Raw genomic sequence first — 27,514 nt, forward strand, 5'->3', positions numbered from 1 at the left:
AGCGTTTGAAAGTGTTGACGGTGAACATACAGTGTTTGTGTGCATTTACCATCATTTCATGAGCGCTAATTAACGTGTGCTTGTTCCCTTTAATGAAAACACGCTTATCGTGTGAAAAGCCTGACATTTGACCCCATGTCACATCATCTAAAAAAAAATACAAATAAAATTACATTTGAAAAAAAGCTGTTCACTTGAAACGGGAAGGTGTCAAAGGAAATAAATGCATAAAAAGTGCTGTTGTGTACTATTGAACCGCTCCAGTTCATTTAAGCAGAAATGCCTCATTTGATTTATAGGGCACGTGCGTCATTGTGTTTCCGATTTTAGTGTGACAGATGTTGTGGAAAAACGCCCATCCACTTCCGGTTAGAGCGGAAGTCAAAGGTGTCCTTTTGATATATGTCCGTGCGGGAGCTACAATCGCATCCAAAATGGACACCGCAAATGCTGGCCAAATGATGAGCTTAGCGGCTCTCCAGAGACAAGACCCATACATCCGCACGCTGCTTGACGTTACCGGCCAGGTGGCCCTCTACAACTTCAACTCCATGGCCAACGAATGGGTGAGTTTGTGAAACAAAAGCGAGAGCGAGCCCACACATCGAAAAACTAACTTGGCACGCTGAAGCTAACGCTGGATAAAAACAACACTGTGAGCTGTGGCAAGTTCCCCCAACTTTAACTGCGCGATATATGCTTGAGTGACATTGTTACAAGTACCAAAACAAAAATGCCGCAATTACACAATGGTGGGTTTTTTGGTTTGTTTTTTTTTTTAATTATGCGCTTTGATTGCTACTGTTATGCACCATGTTTAGATTTGTTTTGTGTGTGAGGGAATTAATCAAACACGGATGCTGACTAGCATCAAAAGCATATCCAGGTTTTTATTTAAATTTTAAAACGACATAAATGAATGCGATACTGTGCGTTTCAAATTGTGATTGGGCTGGTTTCAAGTTTCAAAGCAGAAGAAGTACAGTATTTTGAGGCGACAGCACAAGCAGACATCATATCAAAGCTAAAAGCTAAGCAGAGCTGCAGTGTTGGCTCATATTAGCATAAGGTAACACTTGTTACCAGCAACAGCTTCTGGTAATAATGTTATAATGCTAATTCGTCTATGTTTGAGGTGGGTGTAATTGACAAGTGTAATCCAATGGCTTGGCGATGAAATGTTGCATTCATGAGTGCTAATGGCACCGTTGTCCCAGCAGTATACGGCGGTTGTCTGGACTATGGAATGTAGTCCTACAAAAATATTTAGAAATGCTGAAACCAAATAGCCTAGTATCATCGCATTAGCATACTGCTGTTGTTCCCGGTTTGTATTTAAAAAAAAAAAAAAGTCATGTCTGTAAGGTGAAGTGTTCAATTAGATTGCCCTGTCGTCCCAACGCTGCTTACAGCTCCGAGGGCTTATTTGTTGATTTCCATGATTTGCTTTGGTCTAGCCCTGAATGGATTTATTCTGATTTTGATAAACTGTTTCAAATAATTAACACCACCACTGATTACAGGAGAAGACAGAAATCGAGGGAACCCTGTTTGTTTATACGAGGTATGAAAGTATTAATTTAGATCTCTCTAACATGTTTGACTGTGAATATAATTGTGTGTAATGTATTTAGTGCATGTGTGTAAACAAACAAACAAATAAACTCAACCAATGGAAATGGAATCCCATGCCTGTAAATGTTGTCCTATCAAGGTCCGCCTCCCCACACCATGGCTTCACCATCATGAACCGACTGAGCGCAGAGAACCTGGTGGAGCCAATCAACAAAGACCTGGAGTTCCAGCTGCAGGACCCTTTCCTTCTCTACAGGAATGGCAACAGTGAGTACTATACAGTGCAGTACTGTTCCATAAGTAGCGCCAATGCAACGGCTCAAAGAAACACACCGACTATTTTTTTATCCCACCGCTAAGATACATTGGATTTACAGTCGCTTGTCTGCGGCAGACATTTCTGTGCCAAATGTGGGTCACAATTTGATTAGGAATAAATTACATTCACATGTAATATTTTTGACACAGTGGAACTTCTGAGGTCAAATACAAGGAGGCTGGCTCTAATATTCATCCATCCATTTTCTGTCGCGCTTCTCCTCACGCGGGTCGCGGGCGTGCCGGAGCTTATCCCAGCTATCATCGGGCAGGAGGCGGGGTACACCCTGAACTGGTTGCCAGCCAATCGCAGGGCACATACAAACAAACAACCATTCGCACTCACATTCACACCTACGGGCAATTTAGTGTCTCCAATGAATGCATGTTTTTGGGATGTGGGAGGAAAGCGGAGTGCCCGGAGAAAAGCCACGCAGGCACGGGGAGAACATGCAAACTCCACACAGGCGGGGCCGGGGATTGAACCCCGGTCCTCAGAACTGTGAGGCTGACGCTCTAACCGGTTGTCCACAGTGCCGCCGGCTCTAATATTGTTGTATTTAAAAAAATTTAAAAAAGCCATTGACGGTATAGTTGTTCACATGGCTAACTTGGCATGGACTCAAAGTCTAGTGAATACACTGCTTACAATTCCCTGGGGGGCCTTTTGCTTTAAGACCTTGTACAAGTCTGTACCCTGCCCCAGATTTCATTTGGTCACATCCCGCTTGTATTCGTCTTGATTTGATGAAGTCCGAACAGCAAAAATCACATAACCTCTTATTTGAGCAGAACACATCCCTAACCACGCAGGGAGGTGCCGGTGGTTACATATGGGATTTCTGCGTATGCGTGTCGAGTGTGGAAGATTTGGTTTCTCAGAACCGTGCGATATAACCATGTATACCATAGCGCAATTGAAAAACGTCTACAGTACAATATACCCTTCCATCGTTGATATTTTGGATTTGTGAGTTTTTTTTGTTAGCTCTGTTGCTACACTAGTGTAGCGTCAAAGATTGTTACGTCATTCTTGTGCCTCACTCTCCATGCAAGACATATCGATTTACACTCAGTCTTTGCAGTCCACGTGCGCTCGGAGAGAGTGGATTTTTGTGTGAGGAGTGACTTGAGATGCCCGACACCTCAGATGCGACATTGTTTGAACCATGACTGAAGTTTATTGTAACTGCAGCAACGCTACTACTTTGCCGTAGCAATTTTACATCAGCTGCCAGAGGAGCATGGAAGCAAACAACATTGTACATTACATTCGACATTCATTTGATAACTGTTTCTACTAGCAGAATTTGGATGGTATTTTTACACTGGATATTTGTTTTGTTGTATTTTTTTATCTTTTATTCATGTTGTTGTGGGTTCTATATACAATGTTTTGTAATAAATGGGGGGGAAGGCCATTATGTTTTTGTAATTTTAAGGAAAAATACTATATCAGGATATACATTGTTATTGGGATATAAAATGACCTTTATTGGCTTATAAAATTGTGTCCAAATCGGATACATTGTGGTCTTCTTAAAACATGGATTTCCTGTGTTTATTGAAATAGATCTATTTGTCAAATTATTATTGGAGTGTTTATCCCAGAGGGAATGAAATGACTTTTGACATTTTAATCTTATTTTCAAAGGCTGATGAAAATGTCACCAATCTTCTGTGGCACAATATTCAGCGGTGTTGCTAAGCTACGAAAGATAACTCAACCCCAGAATTTCCTGAAGCAAGTCAACAGTTGTACAGGCAATGGCATCTTGTACATACTGGATACCGCAATTAACAATTCCAAAAAAATAATAATATCAGTACCTCTGAAAAGGCCAAATAAACACTTTCCCAGTGTTCTTAGAAACATTTCTTCTCCTTTTTGTTTGAAGTCTCTCGGGTGACTTGTGGTGAACTTCTGAGGAGACTTGAGTGCTCAAAACATGGCGCAGGTTTAGGTTGAGGCTGGGTTTGGCTTCTCATTGAAGCGCCGATTCCAGACAAGTTGGTCCTTGGTTTGAGTGTGGCACATTTGAAGGTACCCGTTTTGGTTTAGTTTTCAGGCCAGCCATACTGAATTGACGAACTGTTGGGGGGCGGGGGGGGAACGGAAAAATGGGGCAATCCTCAAAATTTAAGAAAGTAGCTGACTGTGCTCCCACCGAGGCAGTCCATTAAAAGTCTGAAGATCAGTTTCATCGAGGCGACCAATAAAGAACTGGAGCGTTTCCCCATCTGTTTGCTTATCATGAAGAAGAGCATAGCCAGCGTCAAAGTCAACGGAGAGTGCTCCCCCTTTGGGCTTTCTTTGCACTTCAGCCTGCCTTGTATGGAACACATGATGTCACTTTTCATTAAGTTTCAGGCTCAATCAGCTTCTCTTCCAGCGTCACAGCAGCCAAAGCCGATAATATGTTGGAAAGTCAGTAGAAGATGGGTATTCCTCAGGTTGTTTCTCAGCGTTGTGGGCCACTGATGTCCTGGTTGTTTTGGTATCTTTTCTGGATCGGAAAAAAAGACTGAAATGGACCCTTCCTCTAAGAAGCCCGAAGAAACAAGTCTCAGTGGAAGCTTGATGATTGAAGATCAAAAGGTTCAAGTTGAGTCACAGTTCACATCCCCTCCGTATTTCTTTTGTGACACCCAATCTGAGGCTGACAAGTTTACTCAAAGCTCGAGGAAGCTGTTGACCGTGCGTGTTAATGCACACACATGCGCGCACACACACGCTCCTGTTTACATGGCCCTTTAGTCCCCTCGGATACTGGAGGACGCAAACACCCTGGTTGCCAGGTAACTTCAGGTTCTTGAGGGACATCACCATGCATGTCCTGTAGCAGATGCGCACACACACACACACACACACACACACACCAGTAAAATATGCTTGAAGATCACGTTTTCGTGCAATTAACATCTAATGAAAAGTATACACGCTAACATAGAGGTTCCACTTTACTATTTTTGTACAGAATCCAACTTTCAATCAAATAATGGCAGTGGGGGGGAAATCTGCGGTCAAACTCACCATCGGTAAACGTTTCGTAACTGTATAGGCGATGTTTAAAGCAACAGTTTAACATGAAGTCTAACAGGATGTTAGCTGCTGTATAACCCAACGCAAATTGTGGCTTCGAGAGGATTGCTGAAGGCGGGTCACTCACTTCCGTACTCAGTATTTTCTCTCTGTTGCAGTGGGCATCTACAGTATTTGGTTCTATGACAAGAGGGATTGCCAGCGCATTTCTCAGCTTATGGTCAAGTAAGTTCATATGAAGTCTTTTATTAAGACTATTTTCTCATACGGGGACTATTCTTGCAAGTGTCACCATTGGTTAATTTTCCTTGTAATGTTATTAATTTTCTCAAATAGGGGTCTTTAATATATCTGTCCAAATTCATCTTTGAGTGCATCCACTGAAAACAGACAGCACCCCCCACCCACCCCGCACAATTATTATTATTATAATTATTATTATAATTTGAAGACAAATTCATAGGGTGGGTAAAAATACGGCGGGCCTGGCCACTGTTGAGAAGGTCTGGAGGTAAACAGGTTATTGAAAATGAACTCGGCTTGCTTAAAAATGGAATTAGCCGCAGTTAATTCATGATTTAACAAGGGGGGCATTTACTTTTTCCCTTAATAAATTAAGTCACCATTTAAAATCTGCATTTTACGTTTACATGGGTGGTTTTTGTCAGATATTTACAGTTATTTAATTCTCTTAAACATAAAAGTGGGGAAACTATGCAAAAAAAAAAAAAAATTAATTTGAGAAGGTGGCAAATACTTTTAAACGGCACTGTATGTTGAAGTGAGGAGAGGAGCTTCATTTAGTCAGGCCATAGCCTTGTCTAATAGAAAAAAGTGCTTTGCTGCTAGCATGTGGCATCTATAGGCAATTATAAAAAAAATTTGGGTGGGTGTCAATTACTCATGGAATTCAATTAATTATAGGTCGAACATGATTTGCAAATCATCGTATTCTGTTTTTCTTTGTTTAACACAACGTCCCCACTTCATTGGAATTGGGCTTGTATAATGTAAGTGCATTTAGAGTTGTGTGTGTGTCAATGTCCCCACTTTCTTTGTCTGTTCCAAACTGTCCCCAGAATTGTGAAAGTCGAAGCCGAACATGCCAAAAGACAATCTCCGGAGAAGGCGGAGCCCAGGCGGCCCAATGGCCTGTCTGAAGCGCGGCCCAGGGACATCCTGGAGTTGCTTAGCAAAGCCAAGGAGGAATACCAGAAGGTTAGCAGACTCGATGATATTGAAACTCGGCTTTTGAAGTCTTTGAACCATATATTCTCTTTGTAGCCATTTAACACTGACACAGACTCTGTTTAAAGTTGTTTAGGAAGTTATAATTGAGCTTATTTTTGTGCCGCTAATTCAGGCTCAGTCAAGGGACGCTGATGTATCTACGGAGCCGAACGCAATGGGAACTTTAAATCATGTCCGCAGTTCTCAGCCGCCTGATAAGGTATGCGATGCGTGATACACAAATAGGAAAGTAGACCTCTTCCAATAGAAGAACATTTCATAAGATTCTATATATGATCAACAAATTATGAGGTCATCTCATAAGAGATAAGAGATACAATTATCTGAAGATGTTCACTGTAGTTTTATTTAAAAAAAAAATTGTCCATGTTACATTTAAATTTCTGTGAAATGCAAACTGGATCAGAACGGATAAAATTTTGCAGCTGCTGGCGCATTTGGTGAAATTCATTTAGATGTAGCTGTTAAAGATAGGATTTATATACGTACGTACTTTTTTCACCCATTATACGATAAGAGAAAAAAAATCCCTGCATCAACTATTTATAACTTTACTCAACTTCTGTAACAATGAAGTACATATGATCGAGCAACCAAAACACAAAAACTGTCACGAAGAAATCATTTCTCATTAAAATATCGATGTAGATGAAATCTAAGAAGTAGCCACCACTTACTATATTACTATATAAATTAATAATTTTCTTGAATGCATTTCATTGCCAATTTGCGAAACTGCACTTAAGGAGGAAGTGCAGGCATTTTATTTGTCCGCTTGAGGTTACCGTCCACACGCGCAACACAAGCACAAGCCTATTGGGCATGCCCTGCTACAACAGCCCATGCGGAAATTGTGTGAACATGCAATTTCCTGGGTTAACCATTTCACACTCGGGGTCAGCAAGAAGGATTATGGGTACCCACAGCTCATTGCAATGATTTTTACATGTTTACAGAACTGTAGTTGTAGGAAATCAAGCTAAACATTGCTCTTTACTTGTTTGTTCTTGTCGATGTCATGAGTGTGTGCTCTAGCTATTCGTCGGGCTGAGTTTGGTATTTGTGAATGAATTACCGTAATTTAATCAAACTGACTGTGGCTAGCGTTATAAGCAGGCAAGATACTCAGTAAGGCTTCATTTTCTGCTAAATCTCAGTCCAGTTGAGCTTTTATACGTCCTTGCTGCCACATTTAAATCCGTTGGGCTATAAAGCTAACTGTATCAGAGATGTGCAGGTGAGTAACACACCGACCTTTAAAAACCAAATGTGTGATGCACTGACCACACCAAATGAACCGTGATATAGAGAGGGATTCATGTATACAGATTTAAATCCAATCATCGATAGTGTTATCATCCTTCAGACACATTTACTGGGTGGACCCGTAGAATGTGAATGAAAAGAAATGTACTTCCCTTGCAGCATTCTGTTGAACTGTAGAGGTGGGTGACATCATGTTTAAGCATCACGCATGCTTGAAGTTTGCGCACACACATTTGGGATCGAATGGAATTGTTCACATTTGCTCTTCTTTGCCCATCAGAAGACTCATACAATGGTGAAGCAGATCACAGTCGAGGAGCTTTTCGGCTCATCTATCCCGAAGGACCCCTCTCTGCCCGCTATGCCGACCCAAAATCCCGCCACTGCTTCCGGTGAGCCCTCGCTTACCTACCCCCAGAACCAGACCTATCCCCATCCAGTCCACCCAAGCCCTCTGCATCCTCCACACCTCGCTGCCCAGGATGCTGGCTCAGAACCGGTTCACCAAGGACACGGCCTGCTCCAAAAACCTTACGCCTTACACCCGAGCCCTGTTTTCCAGTCAGTGGGGCCGGAGACCGAGCCCCGGTCTCTGTGCCCGGTCTCACCGCTCATGGTCCCTCCAGCAGCTTCCCAAACTCAAACCTTCCCCGCTGGGCCCGCAGTGCATGCAGCGCCTTCCCGTGCCTATATGGAACAGGAGCTACTAGGCTCACTCAAACCATCAGTCCAGTCGCTTAATGTCGAAATCCACAAACCTATCCTAGCACCTAATTTCCTGCCAAGCACGCTGGTACCGCCCCATAACTTCCAAGAATGCATGAGGAAACCAGTCCTCCAGCTCACACAAGAGATGGATGTTCTCTCTAAAGCCCCAAACCTGATCAAACCAACATCGGTGAGTTGTTGCCCTCTCTTTACAGATGCTTTTGTTCGTTTGTGTTATTCAGAATTCCCTTTTTTGTCTCTCTTTCCAGGCTGTCCCTATGAGTCCCGGTCTTGCCCTTTCTGGGTCAGATTCCTCTGTGCTTCTGTCTCCCAGCGCATTCCAGCAGTCCCTCAATAAGACTGGTTCAGCGGTAGTCCCTCCACCCCCCGCCAAACTCCTTAGCACAACTGCAGGGTCTTTGGAGCCCCAACAACCCTCCTGCAACAAAGCCCGGCTCCAGAAGACTCTCATACACCTTATTAAGGTACAGTATATCAAAGAGACCAGTTTGGAAAAAGCTCCGACCTGGCCGCAGCCGCTTTCCAGTGACTTTAAACGTAGAACTAGATGACGACAATGTATCCCAACAGGCCTCCTCAAATTGTTTATTATACTCTATATGCATCATGAAGTTTCTCAACAAAAATAATGAGGTTCCAATGATAACGCTAGAACAGTTATGGAGAGGGCCCAAGCCTTGCCACCAATACAGAGAATCTGCAAGTCTTTTACACCCCCGATAAAAAGGCATACAAGTGCCTATAGATGCCACAAATGGCAGCAAAGCATTGCTTTTGTCTAAATAAAGCTCCTCAACTCACTTCCACATCCTTCCTTCAGACCGAGATGTCGCTAAAGCAATGCGCGTTCATATATAGGGCTTTAGCCTGAGCACAAAAACAGCAAATACAAGCCCAATCAATTCCAATGAAGTTGGGACGTTTGTGGTAAACATAAATAAAAACAGAATACAATTATTTCCAAATCATGTTCAACCTATATTTCATTGAATACACTACAAAATGTTCCAACTGATAAACTTGATTGTTTTGAGCAAATAATCATGAACTTAGAATTTCATGGCTGCAACACGTTCCAAAAAAGCTGGGACAGGCAGGTGGCAAAAAAGACGGAGAAAGGCTCATCAAACACCTGTTTGGAACATCCCACAGGTGAACAGGCTCATTGGGAACAGGTGGGCGCCATGATTGCTTCCCTGAATTGCTCAGTCATTCACAAGCAAAGATGGGGCGAGGTTCGCCTCTTTGTGAACAAGTGCTTGAGAAAATAGTCCAACAGTTTAAGGACAATGTTCCTCTACGTACAATTGCAAGGAATTGAGGGATTTCATCATCTACGGTCCAACATATCATCAAAAGGTTCAGAGAATCTGGAGAAATCACTGCATGTAAGCAGCAAGGCCGAATACAGTTCGGTGCTACATCCGTAAGTGCAACTTAAAACTCTACTATGCAAAGCAAAAGCCATTTATCAGCAACACCCAGAAACGCCGCCGGCTTCTCTGGGCCCGAGCTCATCTAAGATGGACTGATGCAAAGTGGAAAAGTGTTCTGTGGTCCAACGAGTCCACATTTCAAATTGTTTTTGGAAATTGTGGACGTCGTGTCCTCCGGGCCAAAGAGGAAAAGAACCATCCGGACTGTTATGGACGCAAAGTTCAAAAGCCAGCATATGTGATGGTATGGGGCTGTGTTAGTGCCAATGGCATGGGTAACTTACACATCTGTGAAGGCACCATTCATGCTGAAAGGTACATACAGGTTTTGGAGAAACATATGCTGCCATCCAAGCGACGTCTTTTTCACGGACACCCCTGCTTATTCCAGCAGGACATTACCAAACCACATTCTCTGCGTGTTACAACAGCGTGGCTTTGTAGTGAAAGAGTGCAGGTAGTAGACTGGCCTGCCTGCAGTCCAGACCTGTCTCCCATTGAAAATGTGTGGCGCATTATGAAGCGTAAAATACGACAACGGAGACCCCGGACTGTTGAACAACTGAAGCTGTACATCGAGCAAGAATGGGAACGAATTCCACCTAAGCTTCAACAATTAGTGTCCTCAGTTCCCGAAAGTTTATTGAATGTTGTTCAAAGAAAAGGTGATGTAACACAGTGGTAAACACGACCCTGTCCCAGCTTTTTGGGAACGTGTTGCAGCCAATAATTATTTGCTCAAAACAAGAGAGTTTTTTTCAGTTTCAACATGAAATATCTTGTCTTTGTAGTGTATTCAATTAAATATAGGTTGAACATGATTTGAAAGAAAATGGCTGCCTCGATGTTTTTGTGGTTGGAGCGGTATTTATTTACCCATTGTTTTTAAATGTGTAACCGAGAAAGCTTCGTTGAGATTAAACTTCTTCATACGCCCAATATGTTTATAATTGTGGTTGTAGTCTGAAGTGGTGCACAACTGTACCGCATCATAATGAGAGCTGTGTCCGATATTTTGGTTCCACCAATTATTTACATGAGGGATTCCAAAATATAATAGAGATATTACGAAAGACTCAGCACAGTTCTCAAAATAACTTTATTCTCATCAAATTGTAACTATATTGTTGTGATCTTTTTTTCAGTGTGAACCTAAACTCTTTTGCAAAAATACGTTTAAAAAAGCAAAAAATCTGAACACTACTCTAAAAAAATGTGACCTGTGTTCTGCATATAAAAAGAAATGTGTGTGTGTGTGTGTGTGTGTGTGTGGCAACTATGACTCAAAGTGTATTGTGCGGATTCCCACAGCGGGTCCAACAACCCGAAATTGTGTCCCCAATTTCGTGACATGACTCGTGGTTTCACCCTCCAGAACGACCCAGCCTTCCTCGGAGCCATTCACGACGCGTACCTGCAGAGTCTGTCCAAGGACTTCAGCAGCCTGAAGCTATAATTTGCCTCCTCGCTGCAACGGGCGCTCAGGTCAGGTCGGGGCGGGGATGTCACCGCTGACGACTGACTCCTCGCATAATAGGCCACGCTCGTGTGGTCTGTCGTTCTACGGGGCCGGGACTAGAGACTGGCACAACCTCATTTTTTTTTTTTTTTAACACCGCCCGAAGGTTTCCCTAACCTTACACTGACTGCTTGGTGAGACCCTGAACTCAAGTCTCTGGACTTTGAAAACTTCCTTTGCAACAAATTGTCCCATTGGGAGATACTCAATATTAGTTCCCTTATTTCATTTGTGGAGGCCCCTCCCTCAAAGTAATTCTGTGTTCTCGTTAGCACAGTGGCACACGTTTGTCTTTGTAAAATCTCTCGCAATGAGTTGGCTTCTTACGGGGTTCTCGCTCTCGCAGTCATATTCAAAGTCCTTTCATGATTGTGTGGAAAATTACTTGCAGTAACATTGCCAAACTGAAAAAAAAGTCTCGTGTTTAACGCTACGTTTCAGGAGGCAGACAAACACTTTCTTTTTTGCTCCCTCCGCTTACTTTCGCTTTGTGGCTTGCCTTTACATTTACCGTTCATCAGTGGCAACATTCAGCAAAGCAGGCACAAAATAACCCAGGTGGATTTTCTGTGAATATTCGGTGTTTTCTCTATGAATTTTGAACCAGGCATGAAAGTATTACGCCCGTCATCCCCGCTCATTTTGATAACGCTGCATAAGCGTCACAGAGTAACGAGCCCTTTGGCTTTTAAAAAGGACATCCCAATGCAAAGTGTCCACTCCAAATAGTTTGTATGATTGAGAATATATACACAGTGTATATATATATATATATATATATATATTCATAAAAACTAACCGAGAGTCGTACAACAAAGTAAATACCTCGAGGTATGTGCATACTCTTACAGTGGTGCATTTAAATAGGATACCGTTAAAGATAGTTGACTGGTTTTATTGTCACATCGCCTTTGGAGTACATACAATGTGTATGACTTGCGTAGTAATGGCCGAATAATGAATGCATCGGTTGTGACTGCCGGGGTTATTTTGAATGTTTGCATAAGTCGACTGTGAGGGACTCACAAGCAGTTGTTTAATAGGATTTTTTTTTTTTTCAGTGCACATGGGAGTGAAATATGAATTTTGGAAGTTCCGTTTTACCAGCCTGTGTCCAAACCAATATTAGCTCACGTTAGGAAAAAGGGATCAAGTTGAGGTTGTTTTTGTATTTGCATTTGATATTTTTAAGGTCATTTTAATGGTCAGCTGTGTCTTTGCGCTCATAATTTTGGGGGAAATTCTGCAGTTATTTGCTTTTATTTTTTTGCCTGAGGTGTGTGTCATTTGGTTTACTGTGAGTATTTTTGGGTTATTTAAGGATTGAGACAATAAATGTTCTTGTGAGCCTTCACAATTTCTCGAAAGATCATGAGAGGGCTGTCTGTGTTGTTGTATTTGCTTGGTAAACATCATTTGTGGACCCAGTAACATTTTGGTGTCCATTTTAAAAAGAGATGAAATATAAACAATTGACAGTGGGTTATTACCTACCACTGCCTCCTATTTGTGGAGAAAGGGCCGCCCGGACTTGGTGGCGCTGTTGCAGTATTAGACCACCAGATGTCGCCAGATTCTTGTGGTCATCTGTTATGTGACTGCAATAGCACACTCGCTCATCATGAAATACAATACAGTACACCGCCAATCCTTGTTTTATAACCCCCCCCCCCAAAAAAAAAAGCAAGTGTGTATATATATACACACATATATATGAAATGAGCGGCACGGTGGCCGACTGGTTAGAGCGAATGGTTGTTTGTTTGTTTGTGCCCTGCGATTGGCTGGCAACCAGTTCAGGGTGGACCCCGCCTCCTGCCCGATGACAGCTGGGATAGGCTCCAGCACGCCCGCGACCCGCGTGAGGAGAAGCGGCTCAGAAAATGGATGGATGGATATATGAAATGAAATGTTTAATTGTAAATCTATCATTGCAAATCCAGGCCCCCTGCTAGTTATTCAGGGAAAATTATGCTACTCCCAGAAGGAAAACAAATTCAAGTGAAGGACTCCGTAGTACTACTTAAGTACAGACTATGAGAACGTTTGCCAGCTCTGACGCAGACTTGAGACTAGCATCTGGCGTGCGTGCGTGCGTGCGTGCAGCGTCCAGCAGTGCCGCGCGGCTGCGGGCGTGGCTTGCCCAAAGCCGCCTCCTATTGGCTGCGCTCGTGCGTGACATCCGATTTTAGCGATTGGGCCGGATGAGCCACATTCATAGGATTAGCGTGCTCTCACGCCCCCCGCCCACCCTCACGCGTCTCGCGTCTGTCACCGCTCCGCACCCCATCGTCTCCTTTTTAACCCCTGCAGTCGACCGTTGCGCACGCCGGACCAATTATTATTTTATTTTTTTTTGAGGGGGGGGGGTGTTAACACTTATTCGTCCGGGTACAACATGGAAGACTACCACAAACCGGACCAGCAGACGGTGCAGGCGCTGAGGAACCTCGCCAACCGGCTCCGGATCAACTCCATCAAGGCGACCACTGCAGCGGGCAGCGGGTAAGACCTGAACGTGTGCGTGACGCGCTCCAAAAAGCACAATCCGAAGTCTCCAATGCTGAAGAGAAGACACCTGCAAAGGCACTTTGCCAATTTTGCCAACATCAGAGGTCAAATGCGTACAGATATGCGTAAGGGGTCATTCGCACAATGACACAGCAGCACGATTGTCTCGAGTTGGCCATCGCGCACTTTGCTTGTGACTGCATGGGACATAAAACACAATTGATGGTAATGTTGCGCAAAATCCGTTTGGAACAAAGCGTGTTGCACATGCATACGCTTGATGCACTTTGCGTGACTGCGTGGGACGCGCAGCAAATGCATTGTGGCAATCAATTTGGGTTCCCCGAAGCCAATCGTGAGGTCGCGTTTCGAAAGCGCGGTTGTGTTCAGCGTCCCTAGAAAACTTCACGAGTGGAAAAAGAAATGTCTCCAAATGGGTTTAGCATAAGATTTAAAAAAAAAAAAAAAAAAATACCTGCGTAACGGGTTATTCTTAACCCGAATGTCAAAACAATATTGCTTTATTTATTTTTTCTTTCTCCCATTGATTCATAGCTACGTCATATAATTATGTCCCGAAAAAAAGAATCTTATTTTGACAGAAAATGTTTGAAATGACGTAACTAAGAATGACAATTCGCAATGTGGGATCTTCGCGATCTGATCCGCTTCGGTGTTGGATTATATAAGGAGGAGGAAGAGGAGCAGCGGAGTCCGGTTCGGGCCCGTCAGCGTGCCCGCAGTTCAGTTTCAAGGCCGAATGGCGCGGTCACGTGGGTCCCGATGTTGGCACGCTGCGGTAACTGCGGCGTCAAGGGCTCGGGGTGACATAGAACTACGTGCCCATGCGTAGAACTACGTGCACATAGACTTTCAAAGTCAAAACATTTGGAATGTAAACTCAGCAGTTGTGTTCTCACAGAATCAGTCAAAAATGTTGGGTTTCCAAATGAAAAGCAATGTACACTTCCTGTTCTACTTTATTATTATTATTTTTTTTTTGAATGATGAGCAGGTCTATTGTTCCTATAATATTTTGGCAATACTGCATCGGAATATTTGAAGGCGGTGCATCCCTTTTCCCATTTGCTCCCATTTCTCCCTTCCAGGACAGATTAAGCTTTGATGGAGGAAGGCGGCGGTGAGGTATTTGTGGCATGCTAGAGTGGAAACGGAGAGCGCTCAAAAGAGGCGACGTCCACAGTATGCGTGAGAGGGAGGCCTCTCTCAGCTCTTGCCTTCACGTGCACTGGCATGAATTAACCCAGTAAACGCACCATCGGCGCCAATTCGTTGTCCGTTTTGGCCTTTTCGTTTCGTTTGGGCTGCGCTATGCCACGTCTGGTTATGTCCTGCTCTTCTCTTGCAGTCACCCAACATCATGTTGCAGCGTCGCAGAGATCATGTCTGTGGTCTTCTTTCATGCCATGAAGTACCGACCCGAAGAGCCACGCAACCCCAACAACGACCGCTTCGTCCTTTCCAAGGTGGTGCCGTATGTCCGCGTCGCTCGACTGGCCCGACGGTTTTGCCAATTTTTCTTGATATGAACATTGATTGGAATATTCCGATTCCGAATTTTCAACGGTACATTGAACAAGACTACCGTGCTCATGAAAGGAACTTTATTTCCAATGCTGAAATTCTGCTGCCTGCCTCATTCATAAGTTAGCAATTGCGGTTCCTCCCATATCGTAACGGACTGTTTGACCTTTGCGACGTCTCTCCAGGGCCACGCGGCCCCCGCGCTGTACGCCGTGTGGGCGGAGACGGGCTACCTGAAGGAAAACGAGCTGCTCAACCTACGTAAGGTGGACTCCGTCCTGGAGGGTCACCCCGTCCCGGTGAGGAACCCGCACGAACTTCTTCTCTCTGTCCATTTCCGACCACTTGAGGCTCACGGGCCAATGGGAGCCCGACTTGTTCTCAGTCGGTCAGAGCGCAAACGGAGACAAACAACCACTCACGTTCACGCCTACGGGCAATTTAGAGTAACATGGATGTTTTTGACATGTGACAGTAAGCCGGAGTACCCATTAAAAAAAAAAAAAAAAAAAAAAAAAAAAAACCCCCGTGGAGAGCGTGAAAACGGCACACAGAAAATCATATTTTCAATGAATGACCCAGCTGCCGCCGCTCTGGCGAATGTCAAAATGTGTCTTTTTCCATTTTCTGCGTGTTTTGACTCGGTCGTCCGTTGTGCCAACAGAGGCAGCAGTTTGTAGACGTGGCCACCGGTTCTCTGGGCCAAGGTCTGGGGGCTGCCTGTGGAATGGCCTACACCGGGAAGTACTTCGACGAGGCCAGGTACCCTGCGCCGAAAGCACGTTCACGTGACCAACTACTCGGGCGAGAGGCAGATCAAGGCCGGCCTTACGAAGTTTGGAGAACGCTGGCAACTTAGTTTGATTGTAGCCGGCTTATCATCTCGCAACGTCGTTCTGCCTCCAAAATCCGGATTCAATGCAAATTCTGTTGACTTTCTACCCTGCACTGTGTATTCGACGCACCCGGCGCAGAGCTAAATTTGAACCCTGACACCGATGGTTCCCGAGACTCGAGTCCGCGTAGCGTAACGGATTCAGATTGACAGCAGCCCGTTGAGGCGACGCGACGTTTCAGCCTGCAGCGTGGGAACGAACGCACCTCGACAGGTGCGCCCGCAGTCGGCGTCCGCAAAGCCGACCGTCCGCATTCACGCTGTCGCTTTTGATATGAAATGCCCGAGAGTGCCTATTTAATGGCATTCATGCTCGGCACGTCCTCCGCAGCTAATTAGGGGTGGGTAACAACGGCTCATTTGAATCCAAAATCAATAAGCTTGAGAAGCACGGAAGCTGAACTTTACATTTCAGTGGCAGTATTTGACACATTTAGTTGCTAAAGGACTGAACACAGCGCATCTTAAGGGCAATAAAGTGTTTAGTTGTTGTTGTTTTTCTTGAGGATATCACATCAGTGTGCGGAACGCCGTAGTGTGCGCTCGCTCTCTCAGCACGCACTTGTTTCTGCTCTAATAAGCACACATGCAAGAGCACTCCCTCCATCTCCCCATCTGCTTCACTCTCCTCAACACCTCCCGAAAATGGAAATGTACAAGCCCCCACCCCCCACCTTACTGTGTGTGCATTAGGCCGCATAGGCTCAGAGCAACTCATCACTCTAATTCAAAGCAGCACAAAGGTTCCAAAGTCCCAAAATAGGCTGCAACGGCTGATTTCACGGCGGATCAATTCGATTGGCCGAAAGGACGTTAGGAAATCATTGTGATGCTGCATTGGCTTGTAATGAGGAGAATAGAATAATTTATTTTTTTCTTTTTTTGTATGAAGTCAAGGGTTTCGTGCCCTGTAACCATGTGGGCATCTCTGCACGTGGTTGCCATGGAGACCCTGCTTCAGTGGTCCGCAGCCCTTTATAGGTCAAGGAATTGCATTTGGCAACATCCAGTTTGATGCCGCACACTTCCAAATTCGACAGGAGAAACGTTTGTTTTCTCCCAGCCAATCAGCAACACTGGAAGGATTCATAATGTTCTGGTAAAGCATTATTATTTCCAGAATATTAACTACTTCAATTCCAAACAGTATGTTTCATATGGAATATGATCATTTTCTGGGCTTCAAATTTTGAATTATCTTCCCCCCCCCCCAAAAAAAATAAAAAATATTTGATATTTGGGAATATTTCACTAAAGTTGCCGAAAATGAGTGTTACAATTGACCAAAGCGAGGGTGTGTTTGTTGGAGACGTAGAAAAAAAACATCCGCATGAATGAAGGTGGCAAATGCGGCAGAGATGAGATTGATGGCGCTGCAATAATCTGCCATAATGGATGCACCAATATGAGATGATTGCGTGAAACACACACAGACTTAAAAAGAATAGCCAACTTACACTGTTACCTCAAGCAAATTTGATTAGATTTTTTTTATTTTTTATTTGCTCATTTATTTTCTTTTATTTAAAGTTTCCATTATGGCAAAAAAAAAAAAAAAAGTCTTAAATTGTGTGATTCTGCATTTAAAACAACAACAACAACAACAACAAAAACCTTTTGTGTTATGATAATGGTAGAAAAAGTACGAATGACTTGTTCATTTAGAGCAGCGGTTCGGTGAGGCTTTGGAGACAAAAAAAACCAAAAAACAGTCACTGAGCGGCAAAGGGTTGCGAGTTATCTGGTAATGCTGGTACTTTTTTTTTTTTGAGTCCTCTCGCACTTCGAGCCGTTCGAATGACGAATATCGCAATGAACGTTGTGCAAAAGGCGCCGAGGCTTCACGCGAGTTGAAATACTTTTTGTTCTTTTGTCAACTATCTTTATTGCAGAACATTTCACTGATACACTTGAGTTGCTAGCATTGCTGTGGACGTCAGACAGCGCATCCGATCATAAAAAAGAGCCGGAAAAATGTAAACCCTTTTCCAGGATTGTAGAAACAGATTTTGTTGTGCCGTGAGAGCGGCAGCAAACTTCACGTTCACTTCCTGTTAAAAATAAAAAATGTGTGAAATTCAAGTTGTGTTCTTTGAACACAACGATTTTGTGCGCAACCGATGCGTGGTTGATCTCGCACGCGCGTGACCTGGATGACCGAGAATCGACACAGACCGTCGAATAAACGGGAACCTGTTTTGAGTTTGAAATCAAGGCTATTTTATTTCCAGATGAGGAAGGGTTTCGTGAACTCCAGATGAAAACTGGCAGGCTTCCGTTTCTCAAACGAGGTCAGCGAGCACCGATTTAGAGGGAAATGAAAGCTTTTGCATGCATTCCATGGAAAGGAGGGGAAGCCCCGGAGCGCTTCTTCCTGACGGTTGCTTTGACTGCACTCAACTAACGTCCCTCCGTCTCATTGCATCCGCCTTCGTGGAATTCCTTTTGGCTCATCTCTCTTTCTTCCTTGAGCTTCTGTGCCGGTTTGCCGTTCCTTTCCGTGTGAGGTCGGAATGTGGCGTGTCTGTGCCGATCTTGCAGCTTTAATGACAACGTGCCTATTTGACCGGAAAGCTGTCAGATGTCGTTAGTCTGCGGGAGCGAGGACGAGGACCGCGGATCAGAGCGCCTTTGTGTGCGCGTGTTTAGGCGTCACATCGGGCTCGATCTGAAATTGCTCTCAGGAGGGAAAGGTGCTGGTAAAGACAAAATGTTGCTGCTTGAGCGCTAACTAGAAAAGAGAGCGAGTGATTCCCACCGCATCGACGCTGCTGCAAAAACTAGAATAGAATTCCAAATCCTCACACGGGAGCGCTGTTCTGATCCGGAAGGCCCGCACGGTGCCGTCTCATCTACAGTTGTGGGTTATTTAAGCCACACGCGCCTTGTCGTATGCGCACAGCTACCGGGTCTTCTGCCTGCTGGGCGACGGCGAGCTGTCCGAGGGCTCGGTGTGGGAGGCCATGGCCTTCGCCTCCTACTACCAGCTCGACAACCTGGTGGCCATCTTGGACATCAACCGGCTGGGCCAGAGCGACCCGGCGCCTCTGCAGCACCACGTCGAGAAGTACCAGCGACGCTGCGAGGCCTTCGGGTGAGTCTGTCGCAGACGGCGTCTCCGAGAGCTCGGAACTGTCATGTGGTAACGGCCGCATTTGTACCAGGGGGCTTCTTTCTTTCTTTTGCATTTTATTTCCACACCATGTGACACCTGAAAACCATACTGAGCTCTCCAAGTACCACAATCGTGAACGACATTAAAATACAGTTGTGCAGTAGGCCTAAGTGTTCATTTATAAATATATATATATATATTAGGTCCTTCCATCCATTTTTCACAGCTTATCCGAGGTCGGGTCGCGGGGGCAGTAGCTTTAGCGGGGACGCCCAGACTTCCCTCTCCCCAGCCGCTTCATCCAGCTCTTCCGGGGGGATCCCGAGGCGTTCCCGGGCCAGCCAAAAGACACAGTCTCTCCGGCGTGTCCCGGGTCGTGCCCGGAACACCTCAGCGGGGGAGGCGTCCGAATCAGCCACCTCATTCCCCAGCCACCTCATCTGGCTCCTCCCGGATGACCGAGCTTCTCACCCAGACAACTTAGCTCCTAGGATCCTTGGGACACGCAAACCCCTCCGCCACGAAAAGGGGAAATTAGGTCCTTATTCCTGAAAAGTTGATTTTTATCCACAATGACATGAAGCACAGTTTGAATTTGAACAGTACAAATGCACTTCAATATCGGAAAAATAAAAACTCTCCTTAAATAATGATTGAAAGAAAAGGTTATTTATTGCACATGACGGATGTCATAAAACAAATATTCAATGCAACTGTATTGCACTTCAAGTTTAATCCGACTGAATTGTCTTTAACAAATGTGCTGGATTCAAATAAAAGATGAAGCCGAAGCCGCTGTAACGTTTCACCATCTCGAGCAATTTGAATATGAAATGTGGAAACAATATAAAAGAGTTTTACTGTCGAAATTGGCCTCCTGTGTGTGTTTAATGCGTTTCGCTTCTCGAACGGCTGCACAAGATTCGAATTGACTTTTTATTGAATGAGGTCGACTAAATCCAAACGCTGCTTTTGCGCAGGTGGCATGCCGTAATTGCGGACGGGCACAGTGTGGAAGAGCTGTGCAAGGTCCTCGCTCAGGCCCGCCGCCAGCCGCTCGCCGTCATTGCCAAGACCGTCAAGGGCAAGGGCATCCAAGGTAATATTGGACGTCGGAATTATCGATACGAATTGAACATGCGACTTTGACCGACTCCCCTTCCGCTCTTGCTTGCTGCTAATCCCCAAGAATGTGCAGTGTACGCGCATGCGTGGCCCATTGTGCTTATGTTTTATTCTTCTTCTTAACCAGGGGAATGTGTATATTGTGTGTTCGGGGGCACCAGAATGTGCGGAGAAGCAGTTGTCATAACATCCCAAGTGTGTGGGCCGCATGATTGTAACCTTTGACCTTCGAGGCAGCCTGTTGTGTCATCTTGATTTTACGCGCGAGCCAGCATACGTGGAGACAAATCCGGCCTGATATTGCACAATATAACGAAATCCAATACAAGAGCTACATGTTAAAAAAAAAAAACAAATAATAATAATCCCAAAAATAATGGTCCCAAAGTACGACGCAATGGAGGCCGAGAGCCCTGCGAACGTTTGTCTTCCGTTTCAGCGGCCGAGGATAAGACGGGCTGGCACGGGAAGCCTCTTCCCAAAGACGTGGCCGACGGCGTGATCAAGGAGCTGCAGAGCCGCATGGTCAGCTGCAGCAAGCGCCTCTACCCTTCGCCGCCCGGCGAGGACGCCGCGCCCGTCAGCTTGCGCAACATCCGCATGCCGAGCGCACCGAGTTACAAACCCGGAGAGAAGGTAAGCGATTGCCGTTACCGTGGAAACGCACTGAAATAGAGGAGAATTGAACATTTGTGTGATGGTTGTCATTCAGTGCAAAAGTGGATGAAAGCGCAATTTGGTTGCAGTTACGTTGTTCTCGTCAACACTTTGACTTGAGGAAAATTGCCATCGGCGTCTTTGTCAAAACAGCAGCAATGCGTTCGACTTTTCCCACACTGCCAAACCGCATGAGCGAGTGTCGCCCGTGTGTCCGTGTGCGAGCAGATCGCCACCCGGAAGGCGTACGGCGTGGCTCTGGCCAAGCTGGGCCGCTACAACGAGCACGTGGTGGCGCTTGACGGAGACACCAAGAACTCCACCTTCTCCGAGCTCTTTAAGAACGAGCACCCCAACCGCTACGTGGAGTGCTACGTCGCCGAGCAGAACATGGTATGACGGAAGTCCTCGGACTTTCTCGGGCAGGCATTTTGGAGGTTCGCCGAGCGGGAAACCTTTGTCAAACAACAGGCGACTCTCGCGTCCCTCCCCCAGGTGAGCGTGGCGATGGGTTGCGCCGCGCGGGACCGCAACGTGGTCTTCGCCAGCACCTTCGCCACCTTCTTCTCCCGGGCCTACGACCAGCTGCGCATGGCCGCCATCTCCGAGAGCAACGTCAACCTGTGCGGCTCCCACTGCGGCGTCTCCATCGGTCAGCCCATCGCAAACTAGTTGCTCTTGTCGGCCAACATTAGCTCGCGTTTGCTTCCCGAGAATGCTTAACCCGATCCTCCCGTCTCGTCGCGGTCTCTGTTAATGACTTGGACCGCCTCCTCTTCCTCCTCTTCAGCATCCTCCCTCCCCGTGTCCCCCTCACGAGTCACGGGGGCGCTCTGATTCTTTCCCCCGCCTCCTTCCCTTTCACCTCCGCAGGTACTCTGCATGCTCACTGCCCCGAAACGCAGGCTCGTCTGCTAGCGCGCTGCAAATCTGTGCGCTTCCCCCCGCACGTCTTTTCACGCGTTTGTGTGCGTGCGCAGGAGAGGACGGTCCCTCCCAAATGGGCCTGGAGGATTTGGCCATGTTCAGGGCCATTCCCGGCGCCACCGTCTTCTACCCCAGTGATGGCGTTTCCGCCGAGAAGGCCGTGGAGCTCGCCGCTAACACAAAGGTACCGATGATCGGCACACGTACGATTGGGTTTATTGCAGCGCGGATACGATACAGTAAGCCACATCCCATCGGACCGGACCGGACGAACGCTACCGACTCGCCCGAGCGCTTTTCCGTTGCCGTGCGAATACGAGGCGCGGGACTACTGATAGCGGGCGGAGGCTAACGTTTGTGTAATGCCAGGTAAAATGTCAATAATAATTCAAATCTTTTTAGCATTTTCTTTTACCGGTAATGATAGATCATAATTCATTTGTATCATCTATAATTCATTGACTTATAATGAATTCAATTCGTCATTTGGTCAAATAAAAGAATTTCAAAGCATACCTCAAGCGGTTTAGCTTAATAATAAAATAATAGTTCATTCACACTTTTCCATTTTATTTATCATTAGTTCAGTTATTATTGATGATGAACCAGTTATTTAAGAAAAACATTTTCAAATTGAAAGTATATGGAAAACAGTGGGTTTAGTTTATGCATTATTTACAATTAATGAAGTATTGAAAACCCAATCAAACATTTTGTAATGAATACAGCTTTAATCCCTGTAAAGTCAAAATAAATAGAAAAGAGTGTTGTTACCAAACCTGCCAAATTGAAATGATTACAAAAAATGGCGCAAAAGCAAGCTCTCGTCTCCGCTCTCAGGCGATGGCGGGCGTGTCCGCCGAAACGCCGCCGCCCTGCTCGACTGTCAATCAAATGCCACGACTACGGACGGTACGACGGCGAGCATCCTGAATAACACGAAATGCGTAACCCTTGCCCATTTAAATACCCATTCTGTAAATTGCAATATTTTGACATACAGACGAAGTACAAATATCCGATTCAAACGATAGCGGAAACTGAACTAAAGGTCGAAATTGATGTTCAGCGCGCAATTAGCGGTGAGCGCGTCTGCCTCCCTTCAGGTTTTTTGTGTTCTGTCGTCAAGGAGGCTCGGTCCAAATGTGAGTGGTGTATTTCCCCCCCACGCAGGGTCTGTGTTTTATCCGAACAAGCCGCCCAGAGAACAACATCATCTACAGCTGCAACGAGGACTTCCATGTTGGCCAGGCGAAGGTTTGGACCTTCGTGACCTTGAAAAGCAACACAAAATGTCTGTTCGGTTCGTCCAATGGGCTTCAGTATTTGCTTCCGTTTTCATACAACTTGCTACTAAATTATTGTGTGCACATGTTGCTTCAACGCATTAGTTGTCCAACTAGCAGTGACAGGAAGTTATGAAAACGTTCTTACTGTAATTTTTCAGGTATTTTTGAGTATTGAGTATTTTTTTCTGAGGACTTTTTACTTTAACGCTATACATTTGAAATAGGACAGCTATACTTTCTGCCCAGCGGAACGTTGCGTGTTAATATGGAGTTGATGGCCTTCATTTTGGCTTCCATCTCAGGTCGTGTACAAAACCAACGATGACCACGTGACCGTCATTGGCGCGGGCGTGACCCTCCACGAGGCGCTGGCGGCTGCCGAACACCTGAAGAAAGGTGCGGGGAACCTCGGCGTGTACTGCGCATGTGTGAGAACACCCGCACATCAATCGTCTCCCTTCTCCTCCGCAGAGAGAATTCACATCCGTGTGATTGACCCGTTCACCGTTAAACCTTTGGACGCCAAGACCATCATTGACAACGCCAGGGCCACCAGGGGGCGCATCATCACCGTGGAAGACCACTACTATGAAGGTGAGGGCTAGATTCAGTCGTTCATGAGGCTTGCGACGTCATCCGTTTTGATCCAGAATGAGTCCTCTAATACTCGGCGAGTTAGGTCTCGCTAGTCGGTTTTCTGCCGTGTCAAGAGGCGTCTTTTTGCTCGAAACATCATCCAAATTCAGATTTGTGTGCGTTGCCCCCTACTGGACTGGAGTGGAACAGGCTCACCTGCAATCTTATGGTTCCCTAATAAGGATACAGATAGTCTCTGTAGCGCCCCGCCCTCCCATCACGGGCGAAATTAAACAACCGAGTCGATCTTCGGCCGATTGCTTATTCCTCAAGATGTCGGCGAGCGAGCCGTTCCGCGCTTCCGCCCCGCTGTTACATCACAGTGGGGCTAATTCACATCATGACCACGCCCACGCTGTGTTTCAGGCAAAGACTTGGACTGGACTGGGGGCGGATAGGGTTAAATTAGCCAGTAACCGCTACAATTTGCGCCGCCATTCAAATGAGCCTCAGACGTTGCAAACGGACGCAATTTACTTCCACCCGGACTTTCCCAGTAGACGTTGCTGTAACACGGTCTTTCGGCAGCAAGCGTGGGGATGATTACGCATCAGCTCGCGAATGGAAGCGCTTGAAGCGGAACCAACGAATGGAATCCGAAAGGTTGAGACGAGGCTGCAGACAGGAACGGGTCTTATTCTTGTGGCTGAGGGAGGCGATACGGTGTGTTGGTGGGGGGATGGGAGCTGGGGCGGCCCGTCAGACCGTCTTCATTTCCACTTTGGCCCGTGGGCCCTCGCTGACCTACATACAGTACCGGCTCGATGCATTTACGTGTCCAAAATGGCGTCCGTTGCGCCCGTGCGTACTTTAGCGGGCTATTATTAGAAGCTGGTAAAAGGTGGACCAGACAGTTACGCTAGCCTTGATGCGAAGATAATTGTCAGCTGTGTGCGCAACATTGCGCCGATCAAACAATGTTGATTCCAAGACACGATGCCGTAACACAAATAAGTTCCGTTAGGATGCCGCATGAACATTTATGGAGCTGCTTTCGCTTCGTCGTGTTCTGACCTCGGGCCTCATCGGATTCAGAAAAAAACTATTAATGTAAAGGCTAATCAACCTTTTTAATAAATACATATATATATATATATATATATATTTGTTTTATTGAAAATAGATCAACCAATTGATGAAATGAATAAATAATTTTTAAAAATGAATACATTTCAATTAAGGAATTTTAGTTAAAAAAAAAAAAAGCTCAATGATGTAACGTATATGCTCGGTGTGGCTGATAAAGAAGGGGGTGTCATAGTTTGCGCAGCCCCGCTCTCCCGGTAGCACGTCTCAATTTGTCACTGGGGATGTCGGCTGCTTAAAGTCAACAAAGAATTCTGTCTAGTTAGTAGGGTTAGGGTTAGGGTTAGGTTAGCTGTCGGCGACAGCTCACGCCCAGACACTCACGCGCAGCCTTGCCGACATCACCTCTTAAAGGCACACTACGATACGTCAGACAGTATTGTACGGAAAAGAAATGTGACGCATTTGGTGTTCGCTCTCGCCCCGGACAGGTGGTCTCGGCGAGGCGGTGTGCTCGGCGGTGGTGAATGAAAGCGGCTTCGGCGTCCACCGCCTGGCCGTGTCGCAGGTGCCTCGCAGCGGCAAGCCCCACGAGCTGCTCCAGATCTTCGGCATCGACCGCGACGCCATCGTTCAGGCCGTCCGCAAGGTGCTCAGCGGCGCCTCCAATTCCAAGTGAAGATGAGGGAACTCCTGTCTTATCTCCATGATGACAACAAACATAAGAGGGAGGGGAGGGGGTGGGGGGGCTTCTGGCCCACTTTACTGAAAAGCCCCTTTACATTCCAAAATAAAAATGTGTCATTGATGTTGTTTTGACACCCTAGTCCAAGTTCTGCTGGCGCACACACACACACGCCCATCTAGAAGGCTTCCCCGTGTCCCAGACAAAGTCTTGATACTGCTGCCGTGTCCAAGTGAAAGTGTGTTTTGTTTTTGTGGAACCCCTCACCCCTCACCCCTCACTTCTAGGGTGCTCCGCCACACCCACCCTCACTTGTAACCCCCCACCCACTAGTGACGACGTGGTTTGTTTCAGAGCCCTGACTGGTTTTGAACCCTTTTTGGCCCTCACTTGCGATGAGACACCCTCACGCCAATAAAAGGTTGCTTTCTTCACGACACGTGTCTGACATCTTTTTGCAGTCCACAAACATCGTTGTGTCGTGTAGTGACCAAATATGGTTCCTTCTGCTATTCGAGAGCTATTCAAAAGTAATGGGCATTTTTACAAAACAATTTAGCCCTATAGCATAGCAGAATCATAAGCAGACTATTTTGCAGCAACAGAAGTGCTTCCTGTGGTCAGAATGTAACCCAAAGGAGATTCCGCTGTATTGTGCAGCTGCAACACACTTCTCCAACATTGCGGACATGTCTGCTGCTATATTTCTCCATTAAACATTATACTGTTGTTTCAATAAGTTCCAACAGAAAAAGCTAGGATCCAAACTTTTGCACTTCTCCTGAAAAGAAAACAGCCAGGGCCCTAGCAGTGAGCTTTGGGGTGCACCTGTGTTGAGGCTCCAGTTTTCCAACACATGTACTGGAGGTAGCATCAGCGAGTCGCTGCTAAAATGGGAATGACATAAAAACTCCATAAGCAACAATATGACTTCGTTCACTATTTAAAAAAAAAAAAGTTTGCAGGCATCTTTCTGCTGCAAAAACTTAGAATATGAAGAGCCCAGCTCACTGGTCCTTGGGAGCCTGGTAAAAGCCCACATCCACCCTGTGCTGTGCATATTTTATAATCGTTAATAATTGAAAAGCCTTTTGAAATATTGATACAAACTTCAGCATGGGTGTTTGCTATAGCTTCATGACTGGATATAGCATTCATGCTTTCATTGAGTCACGCTGGATTTTGTAATCTACTGTTTCCATATTGACATTATGAAACTGTCAGCTCCATTTCATTTACATTATACAGTACACAATCATACAAACTATCAATTCATAATTAGTGATAAATGATTGCCATCCACCGAGTTCTAGGAACATTATTTTGGTAATTGTCTCTCAACCACTATTTAAAAAAACTGTAGGTACATAACACATTTATGGTTTTTTATTTCATAAGGCCTACTTAAAAATCTCATACATTTGTGTGGGACATTTTACATTTTTCCAATAGATTTTAATATTTGTACTTTTGTATACTATTTTTTAAATATTTAACAAATCTGTGGTATATATATATATTTCAATATTTATTCAATCGTTATTAGTTGTATTATTAAAAGCATTAAATCATGATTATATACTTTACAGTATCCCATCATTATTGTGTCTGTCGTATTTTTTCATTACTACACGTCATTTTTATTTATTGCAATAAATTATAGTTTTATTTAATCATTCCTAAACAATATAATTTGGTTTTATTTAATTATTGTACTAAATCATATACATCAGTTTTTATGTTTTATTGTATTCATTGATCCTATTATACATAGTATTTAGTCATATTATACAGATGAGTTTTATGTATTTAATCATTAAATATAATTTATTATTTATATAATTTTATTATTGTCCTTAATCTATTTTATGATTTACATCAGTACATTTTAACACATTCATTTTCAAATGTCAGTTTTATTTTTCAAAATAATTACATACTTTATAGGTTTTATAATTTAATTATA

General features: G+C 45.0%; 2 protein-coding genes across 6 annotated transcripts; both read left to right on the forward strand.

The window, feature by feature from the left end:
* The first annotated feature begins 369 nt into the window (after positions 1-369).
* dcp1a (decapping mRNA 1A) lies at positions 370-12,507 on the forward strand. 3 transcript variants are annotated; one of them, XM_061766304.1, is made up of 9 exons: positions 370-566; positions 1,524-1,564; positions 1,715-1,842; positions 5,095-5,161; positions 6,016-6,154; positions 6,300-6,386; positions 7,734-8,351; positions 8,431-8,646; positions 10,994-12,507. In XM_061766304.1, exons 1-9 carry the CDS (start codon positions 435-437, stop codon positions 11,072-11,074), a joined length of 1,509 nt encoding a protein of 502 aa, XP_061622288.1. In that variant the 5' UTR covers positions 370-434; the 3' UTR covers positions 11,075-12,507. The 3 variants fall into 3 exon arrangements, with proteins under 3 accessions (XP_061622288.1, XP_061622294.1, XP_061622298.1); XM_061766310.1 differs by having other exon boundaries at positions 7,737-8,351; XM_061766314.1 differs by lacking the exon at positions 1,524-1,564 and having other exon boundaries at positions 429-566.
* Positions 12,508-13,046: 539 nt separating this feature from the next.
* LOC133474494 (transketolase-like) lies at positions 13,047-25,982 on the forward strand. Of its 3 annotated transcripts, none has more exons than XM_061766298.1 (14): positions 13,075-13,642; positions 15,018-15,135; positions 15,379-15,492; positions 15,858-15,975; positions 18,963-19,182; positions 20,184-20,302; positions 20,768-20,964; positions 21,214-21,378; positions 21,481-21,637; positions 21,966-22,096; positions 23,086-23,169; positions 23,504-23,597; positions 23,673-23,795; positions 25,355-25,982. In XM_061766298.1, the coding sequence occupies exons 1-14, from the start codon at positions 13,536-13,538 to the stop codon at positions 25,540-25,542; spliced, it is 1,935 nt and encodes a 644-aa protein (XP_061622282.1). In that variant the 5' UTR covers positions 13,075-13,535; the 3' UTR covers positions 25,543-25,982. The 3 variants fall into 3 exon arrangements, 2 of the variants coding, with proteins under 2 accessions (XP_061622282.1, XP_061622273.1); XM_061766289.1 differs by having other exon boundaries at positions 13,081-13,642; positions 15,858-15,955; positions 18,991-19,182; XR_009787518.1 differs by lacking the exon at positions 25,355-25,982 and having other exon boundaries at positions 13,047-13,642; positions 15,858-15,955; positions 18,991-19,182; positions 21,859-22,096.
* Positions 25,983-27,514: the final 1,532 nt, after the last annotated feature.

This window comes from Phyllopteryx taeniolatus, chromosome 1, assembly GCF_024500385.1.
Source record: "Phyllopteryx taeniolatus isolate TA_2022b chromosome 1, UOR_Ptae_1.2, whole genome shotgun sequence".
In the NCBI taxonomy this organism is placed as follows: domain Eukaryota; kingdom Metazoa; phylum Chordata; class Actinopteri; order Syngnathiformes; family Syngnathidae; genus Phyllopteryx; species Phyllopteryx taeniolatus.